Source organism: Leguminivora glycinivorella, chromosome 15, assembly GCF_023078275.1.
Source record: "Leguminivora glycinivorella isolate SPB_JAAS2020 chromosome 15, LegGlyc_1.1, whole genome shotgun sequence".
Classification (NCBI taxonomy): Eukaryota; Metazoa; Arthropoda; class Insecta; order Lepidoptera; family Tortricidae; genus Leguminivora; species Leguminivora glycinivorella.
This window is the reverse complement of record NC_062985.1, coordinates 6,851,494-6,873,517: the sequence shown is the minus strand read 5'-3', so window position 1 is coordinate 6,873,517 and position 22,024 is coordinate 6,851,494. Positions and strand designations below refer to the sequence as shown.

The 22,024-nt window shown below is 40.4% G+C and overlaps 2 protein-coding genes across 3 annotated transcripts in view; one reads left to right on the top strand and one right to left on the bottom strand.

Moving 5' to 3' along the window:
* The window catches only part of LOC125233802 (ras GTPase-activating protein 1), a 28,221-nt gene extending 10,004 nt beyond the window's left edge, over nt 1-18,217 (bottom strand). The window contains exons 1-10 of the mRNA XM_048139916.1: nt 17,759-18,217; nt 17,126-17,239; nt 8,558-8,630; nt 7,379-7,532; nt 6,776-6,900; nt 5,507-5,849; nt 4,687-4,845; nt 4,085-4,219; nt 3,294-3,461; nt 2,443-2,618 (exon numbers count right to left, since the gene is read on the bottom strand). Of these exons, the coding sequence (XP_047995873.1) occupies nt 2,443-2,618; nt 3,294-3,461; nt 4,085-4,219; nt 4,687-4,845; nt 5,507-5,849; nt 6,776-6,900; nt 7,379-7,532; nt 8,558-8,630; nt 17,126-17,239; nt 17,759-17,909 (1,598 nt within the window). The 5' untranslated portion in view covers nt 17,910-18,217. The remainder of the gene's footprint in view (nt 1-2,442; nt 2,619-3,293; nt 3,462-4,084; nt 4,220-4,686; nt 4,846-5,506; nt 5,850-6,775; nt 6,901-7,378; nt 7,533-8,557; nt 8,631-17,125; nt 17,240-17,758) is intronic.
* A 1,301-nt stretch (nt 18,218-19,518) lies between these two features.
* LOC125233803 (polyubiquitin-C) lies at nt 19,519-21,822 on the top strand. 2 transcript variants are annotated; one of them, XM_048139918.1, is made up of 3 exons: nt 19,519-19,648; nt 19,877-20,794; nt 21,023-21,822. In XM_048139918.1, exons 2-3 carry the CDS (start codon nt 19,885-19,887, stop codon nt 21,712-21,714), a joined length of 1,602 nt encoding a protein of 533 aa, XP_047995875.1. In that variant the 5' UTR covers nt 19,519-19,648; nt 19,877-19,884; the 3' UTR covers nt 21,715-21,822. The 2 variants fall into 2 exon arrangements, with proteins under 2 accessions (XP_047995875.1, XP_047995874.1); XM_048139917.1 differs by having other exon boundaries at nt 19,877-21,822.
* The last annotated feature ends 202 nt before the right edge of the window (nt 21,823-22,024 follow it).

Here is a 22,024-nt window from a genome sequence, read left to right as displayed (position 1 = left end):
TACAAATACGTATATACATAGCAGACATCCATGACTCAGGAACAAATATCTGTGCTCATCACACAAATAAATGCCCTTACCGGGATTCGAACCAGGGACCGCGGCGTAGCAGGCAGTGTCACTACCGACTGCGCCAAACCGGTCGTATTATGTCATTTATCATTTATTTTTATTTTTAAACTAGTGCTGTGGCAGAGTCTAGCATTTCGATTCAAACGACATTTCAGTAAGTTGATAGAAATCGTATATTTGTTTAAGCGCCTGCTTGTACATAGGGCCTAAACGATTCAACCAATTCGAAATTAATCGTTAGATTTGGCAAACGATACGTCTTTTAGCCACATCGCAACATACTTCAAAAAAAATGTGTCAAAAATGTGAACTTACAAATCCGGGACAATAGTTCGTGCCGAGCGGGTCACGTCTATAGACAAGAAGTTCTTATGTCGATGTCGCCTCTCGAGTTCATGGATGTAGCCCGTAGCGGCTACAGCCCTTATAAAGCGCCGTCACATTGCCAGCAGCGTGGTCGTGGCCCCTCGCAAGGCGCATCGGAGGCATAGTGCGTTGGCCGCGACAGCACCTATCGGCATGAGATCGCTCTGCGTCGCTTCTGTTCGCCCACGTCATGTGATGGAGTCTTTACTAAAGCCAGGAGCAGTGAGAGCGGAGAGCGCGAAGCCCCAACACGCACCAGTCTTATATAACTCCGACAACAAAGACATATATAACTCCGTATAGACAGATAAAGTCTAAGAAAAAAACGTACCTCAGCATCATACAGAAAAAGGTACGGTGGCCTAGATGGCATTACACCTTTGGAGTACGCTCAGCTTGATGGAGTTAATATTAATATTTGACATTTTAAAACCTATCAATCAAGAATATGGGCCAAACTGTCAAAACTGAGGTTCAAAAGATTTAAGTATGTGTCAAGAGATGGCAGTCTATGCACTATGATTTATACAATATATTTTTTGACATTTAGAATTTATTCTAGAAGTTTTTAGATCAGTATTTTTTTATACAATTTAGATTGATATAATTTTATTAATTCAATGTAGTTTTAAAACAATATTGTTTATTGCACCAATAAATTGCTCTGATATTTAGAATAAGATGAATATTGTATATTGTTGACAATTTAAAAGTGCTTATTGTAAGCCTATTTGAATAAATAATATTTTGATCGATCGATTGATTGATTACACATTTTACTTTGACAGTAACTCCCTATAATACTCGATCCTCTTCGGTAATAACACAGAACACCCCACTAGAAGCCAAATGCAAGCGATATTGTTCGAGACGCAAATCACCAATCCTTGCGGGGTGAGGCGGGCGCGCACGGTGCTGCCATTGGTCGTTTCAAATAATGGCGCGCCTTTATGATTAGCAGTAGGGATGGGAATGGGACATGTCTATTATAGACAATGGTACCGGTACCAGTACTGTGGTGAATTTGTTTTGCAACAAATTATAATATTATAATTAAATTATAATAAGGCCTAGTTACCCTTCGGGTTGGAATGTCAGATGGCAGTCGCTTTCATAAAACTAGTGCCTACGCCAAATCTTGGTAGTAGTTTCCAAAGCGGACCCCAGGCTCCCATGAGCCGTGGCGAATGCCGATGCCGGGATAACGCAAGGAGGATGATAATTGTGATAGCATCTCAATAAAAATCATTCTAGTACTTAACTAATAAAGTAATAACTAAACTGTGCATTTTTACTTACGTTTAGGTACTAAGTTAAATAACCAACTAAATATTCTAAACTAATCAATGAACTAAATACCACTACAGACTCTACAGATTCTAGATAATTATTCACTATTACAAATCTGCTTTCTTTTATATTTCATAAAATGGTAGCACATGGTACGAACGGCAGTACGAAGTTCCCGCAACAGACATAAACTAACATGGCCCCATGCCTAGTCGTTTACGTGAAAGGGATAGCATATCACATTTTTAACTCGGTAAAGAGGGATGGACGCGCCTCGGCGCCGCTCAGCACAACCATATTGACCAGTATAAATGAACTCCGCGGACAATAAACAATATTCAACAAAATTATTAATTTGACTTAACTGTGGAATGTTGTTCCATCTTTTTTACATGTAGAAGTGTTAGAAGACTTGCCACACCACTTTATGCTGTAAGAGACCATTGTTTGCAACCAAAATTGATTATTTAAGATTTTTTCCCGAGCGGACACGGACACTGTTAGCGGGTCGTATACTTGGGCGCTACTGATCGGTGTCGCACGCGTTCAAACTTTTATAAACCTGATTTGTCGTATGCTTGGTGACCGCGAGTCGCCCTGTAAGGGCCATCTTGTTGTATTGATCTGTGGGTAATAAGTAGTAGTGCTATCTCGGTCACTCTTGAAGTCTCTCAGTTCATGTTTGATTTGTATGTGATAGTTAAAGACACTTACTCGAAGACGAACTCGTCGTCCCAGTGCGGGTCGGGAGAGGGCCTGGGCCTCGTGCGCGCCACGGGCGCCGCGCCCAGCGCCAGGCGCAGGTGCGGCCGCGGCGCCAGCCGCGCCGGCAGCCGGTGCGCCGTCAGGCACCGCACGCGGAGAGCGCGGAGCCACACTACGCGTGCCACCTGACCACATAATAAAACGACTATTTAACCGGCTTACGGAGACATACAACAACTAAAGTCGATTATGGTTGTGATTTGCACGTTTGGAGTGTTAGTTTGTCATCAACGTCAACCGCGCATCATCAAAGTTTCTGCCCTTTCACTGCGCGTGGCATGCTCACTTGCTCAGCCATTTAGGCTGGTTTTAGTGTAGTGTCACGCGGGCCGACCGCACCCCCACCGATTTATATGAAGTTGATGTTCTCGTCCGCGCGGACCCGTCCGCTTTACTCTAAAACGCTCCCTGAAGTTAATATATACAGGGTGCCCGGTAATTAATGGACAATCTTTTAACCACCAAGAGGGCACCTTATACTGGTCAAGAAAATCGACTTTAAGGTTTAGTAAAAGTCGCCTGGTTTTCGATATTTTCACACTTCTTAAAATATTAATACTACCTAAAATTTTAAAAAGTGTGAAAATGTCGAAAACCAGGCGACTTTTACTAAACCTTAATGTCGATTTTCTGGACCAGTATAAGGTGCCCTCTTGGTGGTTAAAAGGTTGTCCATTAAATTAATTACCGGGCACCCGGTATATTAAGTAAGTCCGGTGTGGATCGCTCGGCGCGATCGGTCCGCGTGACACTAAAACCAGCCTTAGAACAAAACTTTAGTACAAAAGTTAAAGTAGTACCTTGCACTGGTGGCGCGCCTGCTGCACGCACAGCGGGCGGAGCGCGTCGAGCCACGCGCGCTCGTCGGCCGCGCTGTTGGCTGCCAGGAATGTGTGGGTCGAGAGGCAAGGTAGAGCCCGCTCTACCAGTTGGAAGCAGAACGCGCGGTCCCAGAGCGACTCGTGAACCTATACGAATAATAAACAGTATTTTTTTAAACTATTAAACGGTTTTGACAATAAAAAATATGAATATAAGCTTTTATTACTGACTGTAGATACTTTTCTTGTATGTGACAGAACAGGCAACAAAATACTAATTTAACCTCAAATACGATTATGTTTCGTTGTTTTCCCATTGCGGTTCTAGGGCCACCTCCTCTCCGTTATCGAATCAGTTCGACGGTGACTTGTGGTTTTCTCGAAGAATTTTACACTTTCAAAATGATCCAAAAACCAGCAGAGTTGACTTTTATCTCATTTAATAGATATATATTGCTGACAAACAAAATTCCATTGTAAAAATGGGGTTTTGGTATTTTAGGCACATTGTTGCTTTTTACGGCTCAGCCACGACATTGGGCTAAGCGCGACAGCGGTGAGCGGCGGCCATACATTGGAGCGAGACACAGCAATGGGATTTTTCATTCGCACGTATGGCTGCCGCTCACCGCTGTCGCGCTTAGACCAATGTCGTGGCTGAGCCGTTAATCCCATGACATTTTCGATATGTACATCAACATTGTTTTAGCGAGTAATGTATAACAATATTGCAAGTTAAACAAAAGTCAGTAATAAGTTGAAGTAAATACCTGGTACAAATACGCGCAAGACAAATCGATCAGCCCCTTCGGCTTGGTCCGTTTTGGAGAGTCGTAGAAATACAGATGCGTGTCAGTTCCCTCTTGTAGGAGTACGAAGTACAGTGCCTTCCACTTCTTAGCGCCCTGTGAAACAAAAATATTTTTGTTATTAGGGCTTTCAAATCCACGGCTTACTGAAGACAAAATCACTTTTGAATAATTATATGGTGTGAAAATTGTAACGAATTACCGCCGTTATTACCCACATATTTTCCCTGTCACTCATATTTTTTTGAAAGAATGAAAATCACTAACTTGCTACATGGGAGTCAAGAGGCATAAATATGACCAACGATTCTAGACAGGTCATCCTGAAATAGTCACCACAACTGGGAAAAGCGACCCCTCACTCCCAAAGGTCGTTGAAAGAATGATTTTTTATCGAAGGACAGGTCATTCTGTTGTGGGCCATCAGATCGTCAACAACTCCAGAGGACGCCACATAATTCCTTAGGGGTTTCCAAACGTGTCAAGCTTTGTTATTTTGGTGGTGGTTGTGTTGTGTTGTATTTATTTGCACTTTTATTTACAATATTTGTTTTCATTCATACCTTATCTGACTTCTTGTTGAGGTAGCCCTGGTGTTTGATGCCTTTCATCTTCTTGAGGCCGATCTGGTCGCGGCACTCGCGCAGAGTCGCGTATATCTTCTCGGCGGCCGCACCGGTTGTGGTCTGTTGCGGTTCGATCACGTGGCCTTCGGCGATTAGCTATTGGAGAGTTATTTAAAAATGTAGTTTGATCAACTTCAGCGGATCAAAGCAATAGTCTAATATAGTTGAAGTAGTTTGACAAATCAGGCGACCAAATGGCACGCGAAAGGGTGTTTACTCAATTACGGCAACGCTACGAAAATATGCCTTTACTAAAAAAACTTCTCAAATTTATCTTAGACTAGTTGAACTTTGTCTACAAGATTTTGAGTGTCCGAACCTTACACGTATGGAATAAATGTCTTAACAAACTTAGCTTATACATCTTCAAAGGCAAGCAAAATTCAACTGATTGACTACTGATATGAGACAAAAAAGTGAATGACAATATTTTATCTAATCATATTGGGCTATCACCTATCAATGTATGTCATGATTATCCAAAACATTATATAATCAAAACATTACAACAAAACTATAAGGGTTCCTAGTTGACTACGGAACCCTAAAAATGACGCCCATTTCTACTTCTCAAAACACTGTATGACTACAGAAGTTTAAAAAGATTTCAATGCATCATGCATTAAGATACTTATAAAAGTCATAAAATTAACAATTTAAGATCAAGATTACATTTCGTTGGGATTTAGTGTCCATAAGTTAAAGTAATTGCTGTACTAAAGTTTAAGTAAAACCAAAAGTATGAGATAAAACTTACCGGCTGCCCCAAAGTATGTCCCTCCACAATCTGCTCTCTCCGGTACCTATTAATAACCGCATCCAAGCACTCAAACGTCCTCCCGCCCATCAGATACCGCACTCCCTTCTTCTCAATCCTGAACCTCTGTATCTGATTGTTAATATGGAAGAAGAGTGAATAGTCTCCGGGAGAGTTGTCCGAAGGCCGGACGAGGAAACTCCCCGGACCGGCTTTCACAAGCATGTCTACAGCTTCGCTCTTAGTACAGTTGGGGTGGAACCAGGAGAAAACGGTGTTGGGGTCAATAGATGGGTCCAGGTCTTCGACTAGCTCTCGGAAGATCATTCCTTGCTCCCCGGTCCTGGTAAGACAAGTATTTCATAAACAAACTCTGGCACAGCAACCTTGTCAGCAGAGAAGTAGGTGCACAAAGTTGACTTTTCATAGATTGAATGTCGCACTTTTTCCTATAATCAACTTGCGTGTATTCCATTACAGATAAATAGTACGTTTTGGAAAGAAACATATTTGGTAAATATCTTGTTCATATTTGTTTTGTACGGTCATTAACTATCATTAATTATCAGTATACAGTAAATAAAGCTGATTTCTTCTACTTTCCATTACGCTTTATCGAATCGACTAAGATCACAGGAAGCGATAATTTGCCTTCAGTAGCTTCGATAAAAAATTTAATTAATATGAAGGAAATATCCGTTTGATGCAGATAAAATCGCAGTTACGAAGTTGTGTAATACCAGTAGCTAACCTAAATTGAATTTTGAAGCATCAACTTATACATTACTTCATAGAGACGCGTTACAGGCACTATAAATGAGGTGGGTCCCTAGAGTAGAGCAGATGTTTAGATAACGTGTTTCCAAAACGTCAGGTTTTTGAATGAAATTTACAATAGAGAGGAACAGTAGGTACATCACTGTCAAATCGCGTTTATGCCGCCTAATGCGAGACAGTCGTATGGGCTAAAGCAACTAGGTAAAAAAATGCAGATTACGTATTAAAATGATGTTTTAATAAATTAAAATTTTGAAGAAACCCCCTGAACGCGACATAGTAGACCGATTTTCATGAAACATGGCTCACACTCCCGACTAACTCAGCTTTCAGCCAAAAAACTAAATCTAAATCTGTTCATCCGTTCGGGAGCTACGATGCCACATACAGACACACGCACAGACAGACAGACAGACAAACAGACAGACACGTCAAACTTATAACACCCCGTCGTTTTTGCGTCGAGGGTTAAAAAGAACATAAGTATGTTACCTATGAGCGGTGACCCAGAGCCAGCCGTCGCCCATGTCGTTGTGTACGAAGAAAATATCCCCCTTTTGGAAGGTGAGCTCGTCAGTATCCGGCATCTTTGTGTAGGGCAAAATAGCCACCACCCTCTGTTGAAGGAGAACAAAACTTGTTAGATCGTTTCTTAAAGTTTGATTTCATTTAAGTCAGGGATGTTCCGTGTCGAGTGAAGACAGGATACGTCTTGCCCCTTTTATTTTTCGTTTTCGCGTTAAATCCAAGTACAAGATGTAAGTTATTAGAATGTTAATTTTAAAAAGTTAATTACTTAAAGAAAGAACGCTCCGATTATAGTATGCGTAATCATCGAAAAATTCTCCGTTTTGGATGAGCATAACCTTTTGTGCATGTTACACATAAAAACTACGTCTAAGATATTCGAATCAGTATTCTGTAATAAGCAGTCGAACTCGCGACCCCACATTCCCTAGAAATTTCCCCGGTTGTATGAGCAATATTCATGCACAAGGGTGTATTTCAGAGTAGAATTAACGCCTCAGCATATTTTACTCATATGAAATTCAAATAGTCGTCCTGGAATAATATGTAGCTGTAAGAAAGTTGTACCTTTTTGTCGTTGACGGGCTCCGGCGGTGCCACTGGCTCGACTAAACGCTCCCTTTTGAGCAAATCCGAGCAGTTGCTGTAGAACCCTACCAGCTCCGCCAGGGAGTCGAACTGGCGACCCCCGATATAATAATCGCCGCATACTGCTGTTATTCTGGTCGAAGACACAAAGGTTAATCATTATTTTCGTCACCTAAGCTGAATAAGCATTAGGCAGTGGTAATAAACTAGGCTATAATTACAATCCTAGTAGATAAATATATACCAATCAAACCATATTTAATAGGACAGATATAAATGGCAGCATGTGAGTCGATACGTACAACAATAACATTAAATAGGGAACAAAGGGAAGGAAATATTAGACTTTGATTTTATCCTTCCTGTATAGCAATGCATTATTAACTTATTAGCTAAACCCCTTAATTTCATTTGACCCTAACAGCAACGAAAACGAGGTAGATAGGACGATAAACATAGCTTGGAGAAAATACTGGTCACATAAAGAAATCCTAAAAGGAAATTACAGTTTAAAAATAAAGAAAATAGTCATGGATTCCTGCATACTACCCAGCTTAACATACGGATGCCAGACATGGGTTTTCACCGAGAAAGTACGAGGAAAAATCTTATCTTGCCAACATGGGATGGAGAGAAGCCTTTTAAACCTAAAAATACCTAATAAATAAAGTCAGAAACACGGTTATTAGATCGCAAACAAAAGTAACAGACGCACTACAGTATAGCTTAAGGCAGAAATGGAGATGGGCCGGACATTTGGCAAGGTACAAAGATAATAGGTGGACTGTTCTAGCAACCAATTGGAAAGGTCCTCTTGGAAAAAGAAGCAGAGGGAAACAAAGGAAAAGATGGAATGATGACATTATAGAAACCACAGGAAATAATTGGGAGCATATTGCGGAAAACAAGATCAAATGGAAGAAGATGGAGGAGGCTTTTACCCTCAAGGGATCACACATCAATATATAAATAACAGAATAATATAACAAAATATGGGATGTGTGAGAACAAAGCTAAATAATAATAATAATAAAACCCCTACACATAACATTATGTAGTTGTTAATACAATATGTACAATAATAGAAATATCGAGATTAGCGATAATTTGGTTTCTTTAAACCACCAAGAACAGAAATACAATCCCATTTTTTCTTACCTGAAGTGATTTATTCCAGTGCGTCCTAAGTAACTCAGCACGTAGGAGCCCGGCTTGCGATCACTTTCACGGACTGAAAACAAATATATTTTGTTAAATTATCAACTATTTATTTATACTTATGTGTATACCGGATAGTTGACCGGGATATAGACCGTCACTACTTAAGAATAGAAGTTTGTCCCGACCAGTATAAATCTAGTGAAACAAATCTTGAATCAATCAAAACTCAAATTGCCAGTTATTCAGTGAGAGATTATAGCCGATTGAACAGGCAAATATGGATAAATAAAATGGTTTGCGGTAAATCTTCAGGTTGGATTGAAAACTTTATAAATACACAATAACAATGCAGGAAAATCATAATTTTCCACCATTAAATTAAGTAGTCTAACTAACCGTATTAACCAATCAAATCGTTCATATTTAGGAAGTCAAGTTTACAGTGCCCAGTTGAAGGCATATTTTCTAATTAGAGACAATTTGATTAATTGCAGCAACGCTTGCAACCCTGCACTGCTTGCACCATAAGTAAGACGACTTTAACTGAATTAACAGTCTGTGTAAGTATGTCCCATACTATTTATTTCTAAATTTTAACTTCTGATCAGCAGAAACGTCTGCAATCGATGCCACTAGGTGAGTTCAAGTCTCACCCAAGGCAGACATTTTCCACTTTTAAATTTATCTATATAATATAAAGCTACAACCCGACTGACATTTTTCCAAAAATAGGCAGAGGGGGTTTTTGCGGGTGGCAGTGTTTGTTGCACATAGGCATACAAGGTACACTTTTTGGGCTTAGGCTAAAATATTGGCCAATTAACGGTCGTATGGAAGTCAGAAAGGTCATACATAGCTGCGTTCGCTGTGTTCGATACAACGCTGAAGCCTGTGAGCAGCAGATGGCTAGCTTACCCGCTCCTAGAGTCACTTTAACACGAGCTTTCTTACATGTTGGTGTTGATTTTAGCGGAGCAGTATATATTCGAAATTCTATGCTTCGAAATAGTAAGTATACCAAAGGATATATATGTTTGTTTATATGTCTGTCAACTAAGGCAATACACCTAGAGTTAGTTACAGAATTGTCCTCACAAGCCTTTATTTGCGCCTTAAAACGATTTATTAGTCGAAGAGGTTACTGTACGCATTTGTACTCGGATAACGCTACAAATTTTAAAGGAGCAAATAACGAGCTTCATGAATTGTATCAATTATTTAAAAGTGACACTTCATACAGTCAAGTAATAGATTATTGTAATGTCAATTCTATTCAGTGGAAATTCACCATTCCTCTCGCCAGCCACATGGGTGGAATATACGAGGCTGGGATAAAGTCTGTAAAAAGTTTACTGAAAAGATATTTAGGTAATGGCATTTACAAAATTTCAAAATGGCCGACTTTGAAAATTTTTTTTTTTATTTTCGGTCCGAGCGCGTTCAAATTTGGCACGTGGTAAGAACGGGGGCCAAAAATAGAAATGAGAAAAAAAAATTTTTGGAAAAGTCAAAAACGGCGGCGAGAGGGGACAAAGTCAAATTTCCCTACCAGTTTGTATGGAGGTTTTTTTTTTAATCCCTATAGCTCCGTAACGGTAGGAAAAAGTTTAAAAGTGCTTGAACTAATGTTGTACAGTTATCTGAGGTCCATCGAATGGCATTTACAAAATTTCAAAATGGCCGACTTTGAAATTTTTTTTTTTTTTATTTTCGGTCCGAGCGCGTTTAAATTTGGCACGTGGTAAGAGCGGGGGCCAAAAATAGAAATGAGAAAAAAAATTTATTGGAAAAGTCAAAAACGGCGGCGAGAGGGGACAAAGTCAAATTTCCCTACCAGCCTGAGGGAGCGTTCCACAGCCCAACGGTCATTGCTCCGGTCCAAGTTCCGAGCTGCGTACAGACAGTGCTCCCAAGCAAGAAAATATAAGTAAAAGTGTCTAAAAAGCGACGCGGCGGGCCGGAGGCCGCAGGCCGGAGGTCCAACTTCCCTACAAATCCTACAATCCCCACAGTAATTACGCGGAGGGCCGAAGGCCCGGAGCGTGTCTGACAGGCTCCCAAGTACGCGAAGGCCGCAGGCCGAGCTGCGGGCAGAGTGCTCCCAAGCACGCGAAGGCCGCAGGCCGAGCTGCGTGCAGACTGTGCTCCCAAGAAAACAATAACAAAAAGTATCTAAATAAGCGAAGCGGCGGGCCAAAGGCCCGACGCGGAGCTTTGAAACCCAGCGAAGGCCGAAGGCCGAGCTCCGCGTAGGGCCGAAGGCCCGGAGCGTCCCTGATCGGCTCGCCGGCGGACCGGGAAGTTGGAGCTTAAACACGACCCAATAGTAAAAGTGTCTTAGAGAAGCGAAACGATGGGCCGGAGGCCGCAGACCGCAGGCCCGTCGTGAGCTTCTCAAGACACTTTTACTATTGGGTCGTGTTTAAGCTCCAACTTCCCTACAACCCCCACAGTAACTACGCGGAGGGCCGAAGGCCCGGAGCGTGTCTGAGAGGCTCCCAAGCACGCGAAGGCCGCAGGCCGAGCTGCGGGCAGAGTGCTCCCAAGCACGCGAAGGCCGCAGGCCGAGCTGCGTATAGACTGTGCTCCCAAACAAAACAATAACAAAAAGTATTTAAATAAGCGAAGCGGCGGGCCGAAGGCCCGACGCGGAGCTTCGAAACCGAGCGAAGGCCGAAGGCCGAGCTCCGCGTAGGGCCGAAGGCCCGGAGCGTCCCTGATCGGCTCGCCGGCGGACCGGGAAGTTGGAGCTTAAACACGACCCAATAGTAAAAGTGTCTTAGAGAAGCGAAACGACGGGCCGGAGGCCGGAGGCCGTAGGCCCGTCGTGAGCTTCTCAAGACACTTTTACTATTGGGTCGTGTTTAAGCTCCAACTTCCCTACAACCCCCACAGTAACTACGCGGAGGGCCGAAGGCCCGGAGCGTGTCTGACAGGCTCCCAAGCACGCGAGGCCGCAGGCCGAGCTGCGGGCAGAGAGTGCTCCCAAGCACGCAAAGGCTAAAGCAAAAAAGCAAACAAGCAAAGCAATAAATCAAAAAAGCATAGCTCAAAAACAAAAAGCAAAAGCAAAACACAAAAACAAAAAGCAAAAGCATAAGCAAAACACAAAAACAAAAAGCAAAAGCATAAGCAAAGCACAAAAGCAAAACAAAAAAAGAACACCGCGGGGCCCTCGGGCCCCGCGCACCTTTAAAAAACTAGTCTATATAATATAAAGCTACAACCCGACTGACATTTTTCCAAAAATGGGCAGAAGGGGGATTTGAAGGTGGCAGTGTTTGGTGTGGTCGTATAGAGTTTGGTCCTGCGACCCCGGATAGATCAGACCGTCGGTCTACCGGTTCCGGTAAAAAAATGTTGGACGGCCTGGCCAAACGGCTGGAGTTAGCCGGGGAGTGTTCGACCATATGTCATAGAGGACCCTGGGCAGTTTTTGACGCCACCATTTTTTTTTTTTTCAAAATGGCCGACTTTTTTTTTTTGACGATTTTTCAAGTTTGTCGTAGAGAGCTCAAATTTTGGTCATAGAATCTCCAAGTGGCCTCGATTCGAATGAAATAAAAAAAAATTGAAAAGTGCTACAAATGTGGGAAAACTGGCCACTTTTATTTTGTATGGCAACTTTTAAACCGTAAGAGATAGCCGGGGGTGCTCGACCAAATGTCATACAGGTATCCGAGTAGAAAAAAGTTGCATTAAAAAAAATCAAAATGGCCGACTTTTTTTTTTTGAAAATTTTCAAAATGGTCCTAGCGCGCTGAGATTTGGCACACGGGTGGACGGTCGCGCTAAGATTAGTATTCAAAAAGAAAATTTTGAAAAATTCAAAATGGCGGCCTTTGAGGGCCAATTGAAATTTGAATGGAGGTTTTTCTTTTAATTACCATAGCTCCGTAACGGTACAAAGAAGTGAAAAGTGCTCAAACAAATGTTATACAGTCACCCGAGGTCCATCGAATGGCATTAAAAAAAAAATCAAAATGGCCGACTTTTTTTTTGAAAAATTTCAAAATGGTCCGAGCGCGCTGAAATTTTGCACACGGGTAGACAGCCACCCCAAGATTAGTATACAAAAAGAAAATTTTGAAAAATTCAAAATGGCGCCCTTTGAAGGCCAATTGAAATTTGTATGGAGGTCCTTTTTTTAAATCCCCATAGCTCCGTAACGGTAGGGAAAAGGTTAATAGTGCTTGAACTAATGTTGTATAGTTATCTGAGGTCCATCGAATGGCATTTACAAAATTTCAAAATGGCCGACTATGAAATTTTTTTTTTTTTTTTTTCGGTCCGAGCGCGTTCAAATTTGGCACGTGGTAAGAACGGGGGCCAAAAATAGAAATGAGAAAAAAAAAATTTGGAAAAGTCAAAAATGGTGGCGAGAGGGGACAAAGTCAAATTTCCCTACCAGTTTGTATGGAGGTTTTTTTTTTAAAATTCCCATAGCTCCGTAACGGTCGGAAAAAGGTTAATAGTGCTTAAACTAATGTTGTACAGTTATCTGAAGTCCATCGAATGGCATTTACAAAATTTCAAAATGGCCGACTTTGAAATTTTTTTTTTTTTATTTTCGGTCCGAGCGCGTTCAAATTTGGCACGTGGTAAGAGCGGGGGCCAAAAATAGAAATGAGAAAAAAACATTTTTGGAAAAGTCAAAAACGGCGGCGAGAGGGGACAAAGTCAAATTTCCCTACCAGCCTGAGGGAGCGTTCTACAGCCCGACGGTCATTGCTCCGGTCCAAGTTCCGAGCTGCGTACAGACAGTGCTCCCAAGCAAGAAAATATAAGTAAAAGTGTCTAAAAAGCGACGCGGCGGGCCGGAGGCCGCAGGCCGGAGGTCCAACTTCCCTACAAATCCTACAATCCCCACAGTAACTACGCGGAGGGCCGAAGGCCCGGAGCGTGTCTGACAGGCTCCCAAGTACGCGAAGGCCGCAGGCCGAGCTGCGGGCAGAGTGCTCCCAAGCACGCGAAGGCCGCAGGCCGAGCTGCGTACAGACTGTGCTCCCAAGCAAAACAATAACAAAAAGTATCTTAACAAGCGAAGCGGCGGGCCGAAGGCCCGACGCGGAGCTTCGAAACCAAGCGAAGGCCGAAGGCCGAGCTCCGCGTAGGGCCGAAGGCCCGGAGCGTCCCTGATCGGCTCGCCGGCGGATCGGGAAGTTGGAGCTTAAACACGACCCAATAGTAAAAGTGTCTTAGAGAAGCGAAACGACGGGCCGGAGGCCGCAGGCCGCAGGCCCGTCGTGAGCTTCTCAAGACACTTTTACTATTGGGTCGTGTTTAAGCTCCAACTTCCCTACAACCCCCACAGTAACTACGCGGAGGGCCGAAGGCCCGGAGCGTGTCTGACAGGCTCCCAAGCACGCGAGGCCGCAGGCCGAGCTGCGGGCAGAGAGTGCTCCCAAGCAATTAATCAAACAAGCAAAGCAAAAAAACAAAAAAGCATAGCTCTAAAACAAAAAGCATAAGCAAAACACAAAAACAAAAAGCATAAGCATAGCTCAAAAACAAAAACAAAAAGCAAAACAAAAAAAGAACACCGCGGGGCCCTCGGGCCCCGCGCACCTTTAAAAAACTAGTTTATTTCTAACCATAGATTTAGAATTATTAAACTAGATTGTTTAGTTAGGTCAAAAAGTGTGTCCACATGAGAGGTAATTGTTTGGGCTGGTGTCCCTCTCACACTTGCTGACAATGTCAACATTATTCAGTGACGTCATCACTGTCATAAATTGGGGATACCAGTCAATTTTCAAAGTTACTACTAAATCTACTAACACCCAATTGAAAGTATTTTTTAATTATACAAATCTTTGATTTACTGGCATCAAAATAATTACATTATAATTATTTTCTAATTTTTTGAAATATATCGAAACCCTAGTTTGAATATAACATTTAAATAAAATAAGAAGTTATAAAGTCAGGTAATATACAGATAAAAATACTACTAATATGGGAACCTCATTAACACTGGCAACACGTGCGAGAGGGACACCAGCCCAAACAATGCCCTCTCATGTGGACCGTTTTCGCTAGTCTGATACGATCGACTTTCTGTTTCAGTAATAAGGTTTAATTTCGTATGGCAAAAAATGTGATTGAGCTGTCCCCTGTAAAGGTCTTTGTTTCTAACTAAACATCGCCGCTCAATCGCTCGTGATACCCTACTAGCAACTTGTGAGATCCATAATCAGACAGACTAAACAAAACGAGAATCGTCTGTTGCTAAATGCATGCCCAAAGAATCCAAAGATTATCAAGTTTTGATTCCCAGAACAGTTCTGCAATAATGATAACATTTATCCAAAATAAAATAAAGGAAGGAAGATAAGTCACATTGTTCAACGTTTCCACACTCCTTTTATCTTTTCCCCGCGTCACGCGTGTAAGTCCCACAGTCTTATGTTCATATTGAATTGCATAATAATGGGTTCATGGTGTGGGAACTGCTATTTAGTTAGCATTGTCTACTATGTTATGAAACAATGTTGTAACATTAAAAGGAGGTTGCTATCAGATTGAGATTTTTATAGCATTACTAGTAACTATAGAACACTGGATGTTTGAAATTTTACATATATTCAGCAAGTTAACAACACAACTTCTGACGCTTTTTAACGCCTGACGCTAAAACGACAGGGTGTTATAAGTTTGACGTGTCTGTCTGTCTGTGTGTGTGTGTGTGTGTGTCTGTCTGTGGCATCGTAGCTCTCGAACGGATGGACCGATTTGGAATTAGTTTTTCTTGTTTGAAAGCTGAATTAGTCGGGAGTGTTCTTAGCCATGTTTCAGGAAAATCAATCCACTATGTCAGGGTTTGTTTTAAAATTTTCGTTTATACTTATGTTACTATTTTGTATCATTTTAGTCCTATTTTTTAAGTAAAATTTTATAGTATTAATTTATGTTGGTTTTAAATTACTATGTATGGAGATGGAGACCATGTTGACTGAGAATATATAATTTTCTGTTCCAATTTTACTGTAAACTTTAGTTATTGTAATTCATATTATTTAATACACATAATTGTTTAGCCTTTGGGTGTTTGTCGTAACATTTTTATCTAACAGGATAATATGCACTTTGTCCTAATTTTGTTGTAGTAAATTATTTCTCATTATCAATTTTAACACTTGTTATACTTGTGATAGTTAATTAAGTAATGTTATCATATCAGGAAAGTAACTGACAGAAAAAATTTGTTAATGTTTTCCTGATAATCATAATAGTCCTATTACATTAGTGTGAGGTAATAATACATTTGTTTATTCATTAATATCTGGGCGACCGAGCTTCGCTCGTTTCTATTTTATTATATCACGTCTTTAGATAAAAAAAAACTGTTATAAATACAAAAAAAAAAACTTTATTTCTGGCTGGGATTCGAAACCCTGACACCCGCGTTGTGCCTGCGAACATTAGACCGACTTCTTACGACTAAACTACGCGGAGCCGATGCGCGGTCGGCGAAATTAACGACCACATTTTACGTTTACTAACGCGAAAGAAAAACGCATGAAAACTCGAAAATTCGCGTTTCCCGGGATCTAAGGCTAAGCTAGATCGATTTTTCACCCCCGAAAACCCCCACAACAAATTTCAGCGAAATCGTTAGAGCGGTTTCCGAGATCGTCGGTATATCATATATATAAATAAATAAATATACAAGATTTGCTCGTTTAAAGGTATAAGATATAATAATTCGTTTACATACTCAGTTTCTTTGCTGGTAATGTGGGAGATATATAGTTTGAGGTCACTTTGAGGAATCAGTGTTCGAGGATATATACCTCTATCAATGGATATATGTATATCAAGCGGGGTTCGACGATATATATCAATGGATGCAAATATCCGATATTTATCATTTGTTTACAAATATTGCAACACAAAAATGGTTTAAGAAAATGTGACATTGTTAAAAATATAGTTTTTTTTTGTGTTTGTTACTGTTTTTCTACTAAATGTTAGGTTACGTTTTTTAGTAGAATTTTCCTTATCTAAAGTTGTATTCATAAATAATGCAACAAAATAATACTATGCCGTCCATACAAAATCGATATATATCAAAGTTTATATATATCCGATATATATCATAAATATCAGATATTTTCGAACCCTGTAATAAATGTTTTAGGTATGTTTTAAAACTTTGTACAATAAACACAAGTTTCCCTGGTCTACATCTCAAAATAAAGATATAAACATGCATGTAACTCACAATTATCTAAAGATGCAAATTTTAATAGTTTATAATAGTAATTAATTTGCATGATTTGTTAAATAGCTAATATATTTAAGAATTAGGTACTCTTCTTGAAGCGAAAAGAATAAATCAAAAGTAGTAAACAAGAAAATAGTAAAAAAGGAAAAAGGCTAAATACTTAACAATATAACCTTAATTATGTTGTTGTTGTTGTTGAATGTCCTAAGGCACTCCATAGGTGCACAGGGCCTCCACAAGATCCTTCCACACCTTTCTATCTTGAGCCACCGCCTTGGCACTTTAAGGATGCCAGTTAAATTACACACATTAACAGATAATCAAGAAATCCTTACCTAAATAGCTGCCTTGTTTGCCAGCAGCATACAGCCTCTCCTCAGAGGTGTAGCGATCTAAGCGACCATGGTACCATTCAGTTTCAGGCGGTGCTTGCACCCCTTGCCGTTCACCTGAGTAAACATACAAAAAAATACTATGTCTAATATTCCACAAAGTTGAGCACATTACTTGTAATACTTTTATCAAACAAACCAAAATAATAACTACACATGGCAATGTTACTTATGAAAAAAAGGTTTTATGACTTTACAATTAACTTTAAAATAAAAGTGGTTTAAAGTAATACTTTAAAAACTTGTCCTCAGTTATTTGTTATCTCATAGTGTATTAGAATCTTGTAAACATGATATTGATGAATACTTGGTTACACATAGTTTATCTATTGTTGTCTAATATAAATACAAACACTAATTTTGTGAAGGCAAACTGATTTGAATTATGTGCTTCCATCTGATTAACTAAAATAGGCACTGGCTTTCAAGTAACTTAACATCATATAACTGTAGTTGTAATTTACAGCCTATTAAGTGACTGTTTTAATTATAATCAGTTTAGCTAGCGAAGTTATATGTATACATACATACACTGTGTATAGCATATATTTTGTATAGATTTCTTAGTAAACCAACCATTAGTACTTGGTCCATCTGCCTCATCCAACTCAAGGTCCGCTGCCAGCTCTGCCAGATCGCCGCCACCATCCTCAGACTCCGTCGAAGGCGATCCTAGCATTACAGGGGGTCCGTTCGGCGCCCCCACGGCACGTATTAAATCAGCCATTTTTTCGCCGCACCGCTACTCGAGAGTGAGAACATCAATCACTTCAGTTTCTCATTTATACTAGCCACAACATCACTTATCGGTCACAAATCAATTTTAAACAAAAATATACTTGTTTACAGTAGTTTAATTCTTTATGCTCTAATGATTATAGCGCACGAAAAAGCCGAGGCAATAAAAGCAAACCGAAGATTTACTTGTCGGAAGATAACATTACACGGGTTCATTGAACATAATTACCACACGAAGCTTTATGTACGGCAAATATTTTTCATTTATTTCAATAAATAAATTTCAATCTGATACGCCCCCCCTGTTGGTCTCATCTGCACTTTTGTTTGACATGACAGTTCAATTTGAAATATTACTAGTAACAAAAATAATATCAATAGACAAGAAAACTGAATGAAACTTGCTATAAACGATCAAGCAAATCTTGTCACTGACTGAAAACTCTAAGGGCCCGCACACACGGATGCAACAGTTGCACGGCGACATTTTTTGTCTCTGTCGTCACTCCTTAGACGCACGACAGAGACAAAAAATGTCGCCGTGCAACTGTTGCATCCGTTTGCGCGGAGCGTAAAAAGGCGGCAGATAAGGCAGATTAGACCAACGCGGGGGGCGTAATGTAGGAGCGATAGTTCATTGTTCTATAGAAAATTTGAGTATCGCGCCCTTTTTTGGGGCCATTTCACCATTATATCTAATAAATATGAAAGTCCAAATGAAAATATTAATAAATATCTGCAAGTTGGTAAAGTAATAAAATAAGGGTGAATGAAAATGGAAAATAATCATGTGTCTGTGTATTTTTTTTTTTTATATTTTACTGTAAATTATGAGTTGTGTTACTTGAAATAAATAAATTTTAATTTAATTTAATTTAATAACATCATGTTGGATACGCTGCACAGTGAACAGAAAGCTTTAAGGTGTTGCCATGTTGAACTAAACCATAGTGCAAAAAAACCGGCCAAGTGCGAGTCGGGCTCGCGCACAAAGGGTTCCGTAGCAGCAAATATAATAAACTTATTATGTCAATTTATACACCTGCCAAAATTACAGTTAAATCAACCTATCTCAAAAACTATAAGAGATACTTTGATCAAACCAAAAATCGTTGAAAGAGTTAATTAGCATGCATCACCTCTATTTTTTTTAGAATTTTATACCCCGTAGTTATAAAAATAGAGGGGGGGGACATACTTTTTACGACTTTGAGAGCTGATATCTCAAAAACCGTTCACTTTAAGAAAAATGTTTTTTAGAAAACTTTATATCATTTTAAAAGACCTTTCCATTGATACCCCACACGGGTATGTACATCGAAAAAAAAAATTTTCATCCCTCAGTTACATGTATGGGGGCCCCACCCCCAATTCTTTTTTTTTTACTATTTAGTGTCATAATTTTGTAGCGGTTCATACAACACATATTCCCATCAAATTTCATCACTGTAGTACTTATAGTTTCCGAGTAAATCGGCTGTGACAGACGGACAGACGGACAGACGGACAGACGGACAGACGGACATGACGAAACTATAAGGGTTCCGTTTTTGCCATTTTGGCTACGGAACCCTAAAAAGGGTATAAAAGAATTGATTTTAACTTTTTTAATCATTCATATAGAAGTCGTAGAAGCGTTTATATTGTCAGCTGTGTTTTGTTTTATTATTAAGGACATCATCTATAAATTTAATCTCAGTTATATTTTAAATTAAGGATATATCCCTGGTGAGTAATCGTGATTATTAATTTATCATTTAGAAACTATTAAATCTGTTTGCCCTACAATAATGACCACATCGATTTTATTTGTATTTTGCCATGTCATGTCATCAATACATTAGTGGACGCCATTTTGTGTTCGTGAATTTTCTTTGTTCTTTCACAACTTGTTCTCTTTTCCTTATCAAAATTCTTAGTGTTATTATTTTAAAACAATATTTATTATTGTTACAGCAGTCAATATGCAGATTTTCGTAAAGACTCTCACTGGTAAAACGATTACTTTGGAAGTTGAGCCATCCGACACTATTGAAAATGTAAAAGCTAAGATTCAGGACAAAGAAGGTATTCCTCCCGACCAGCAGCGCTTGATCTTCGCCGGTAAGCAACTCGAGGACGGGCGCACGCTTTCTGACTACAACATTCAGAAAGAATCTACACTCCATCTTGTTTTGCGTCTTCGTGGAGGTATGCAGATTTTCGTTAAGACCCTCACTGGTAAGACTATCACTTTGGAGGTCGAGCCTTCTGACACCATCGAAAATGTGAAAGCGAAGATCCAGGATAAAGAAGGTATTCCCCCAGATCAGCAAAGGTTGATCTTTGCTGGCAAACAGCTTGAAGATGGCCGCACCCTATCTGATTACAACATCCAAAAAGAATCTACTCTTCATTTAGTCCTACGTCTCAGAGGTGGCATGCAGATTTTTGTTAAGACCTTGACTGGCAAAACCATCACATTAGAGGTAGAGCCATCTGACACCATTGAAAATGTAAAAGCCAAGATTCAGGACAAGGAAGGTATCCCTCCAGATCAGCAGCGTCTCATCTTTGCTGGTAAGCAGCTAGAGGATGGTCGCACACTCTCTGACTACAACATCCAGAAAGAGTCCACCCTCCATCTTGTCTTGCGTCTCCGAGGTGGTATGCAGATTTTTGTTAAGACCCTCACTGGAAAAACCATCACCTTAGAAGTTGAGCCATCTGACACCATTGAGAACGTAAAAGCCAAGATTCAGGACAAGGAGGGTATCCCACCAGACCAACAGCGTCTCATCTTTGCTGGCAAGCAGCTTGAAGATGGCCGCACACTCTCAGATTACAATATCCAAAAGGAATCTACACTTCATTTAGTCCTTCGTCTCCGAGGAGGCATGCAAATCTTCGTAAAGACCCTTACTGGCAAAACCATTACCTTGGAAGTAGAACCCTCTGACACCATTGAGAATGTGAAGGCCAAGATTCAAGACAAGGAAGGTATCCCACCAGACCAGCAGCGTCTCATCTTTGCTGGCAAGCAGCTTGAGGATGGTCGGACACTCTCAGATTACAATATCCAAAAGGAATCTACACTTCATTTAGTCCTTCGTCTCCGAGGAGGCATGCAAATTTTTGTTAAAACATTGACAGGAAAGACAATCACTTTAGAAGTTGAGCCCTCTGACACAATTGAGAATGTAAAAGCCAAGATTCAGGACAAGGAGGGCATCCCCCCTGATCAGCAGCGTCTCATCTTTGCTGGTAAGCAGCTTGAGGATGGTCGCACACTCTCTGACTACAACATCCAGAAAGAGTCCACCCTCCATCTTGTCTTACGTCTCCGAGGTGGTATGCAGATTTTTGTTAAAACCCTAACTGGCAAAACAATCACATTAGAGGTAGAGCCATCTGACACCATTGAAAATGTAAAAGCCAAGATTCAGGACAAGGAAGGTATTCCTCCAGACCAGCAGCGTCTCATCTTTGCTGGTAAGCAGCTAGAGGATGGTCGGACACTCTCTGACTACAACATCCAGAAAGAGTCCACCCTCCATCTTGTATTGCGTCTCCGTGGTGGTATGCAAATCTTCGTTAAGACCCTCACTGGCAAAACTATTACCTTGGAAGTAGAACCCTCTGACACCATTGAGAATGTGAAGGCCAAGATTCAAGACAAGGAAGGTATCCCCCCAGACCAACAGCGTTTGATCTTCGCAGGTAAACAACTTGAGGATGGCCGTACCTTGTCTGATTATAATATCCAGAAGGAGTCTACTTTGCATTTGGTGCTTCGCCTTCGCGGTGGTTATTAATGACATTGTATTGCAACATAATTTTCGAACTTTTGGCTAAGAAAATGTAACCATACTTAACATCACCATCCCTGTATTGCAGTATTTGATTAAAAATTTAGCTTGGAATATGTGTCTTATTTTATTTATCTAATATGTACTAATCTATCCTTCCCGCAACTAAGGATTTTCGTGAAGAAAACCAATTTAATTTATTGATTATTTAGTTCCTGATTCGCCAGAATTAGCTTTGCCTAAATTCTGCTGACGGAGATACTGTAGTAAATAATGGCGTATCGAGATCTAATCCATTTATGGGCCCCAGGGGCCC

What these genes read in the sequence shown, in the direction of transcription:
- LOC125233803 (XM_048139917.1), top strand. Translation starts at nt 19,885, where the DNA reads ATGCAGATTTTCGTAAAGACTCTCACTGGTAAAACGATTACTTTGGAA.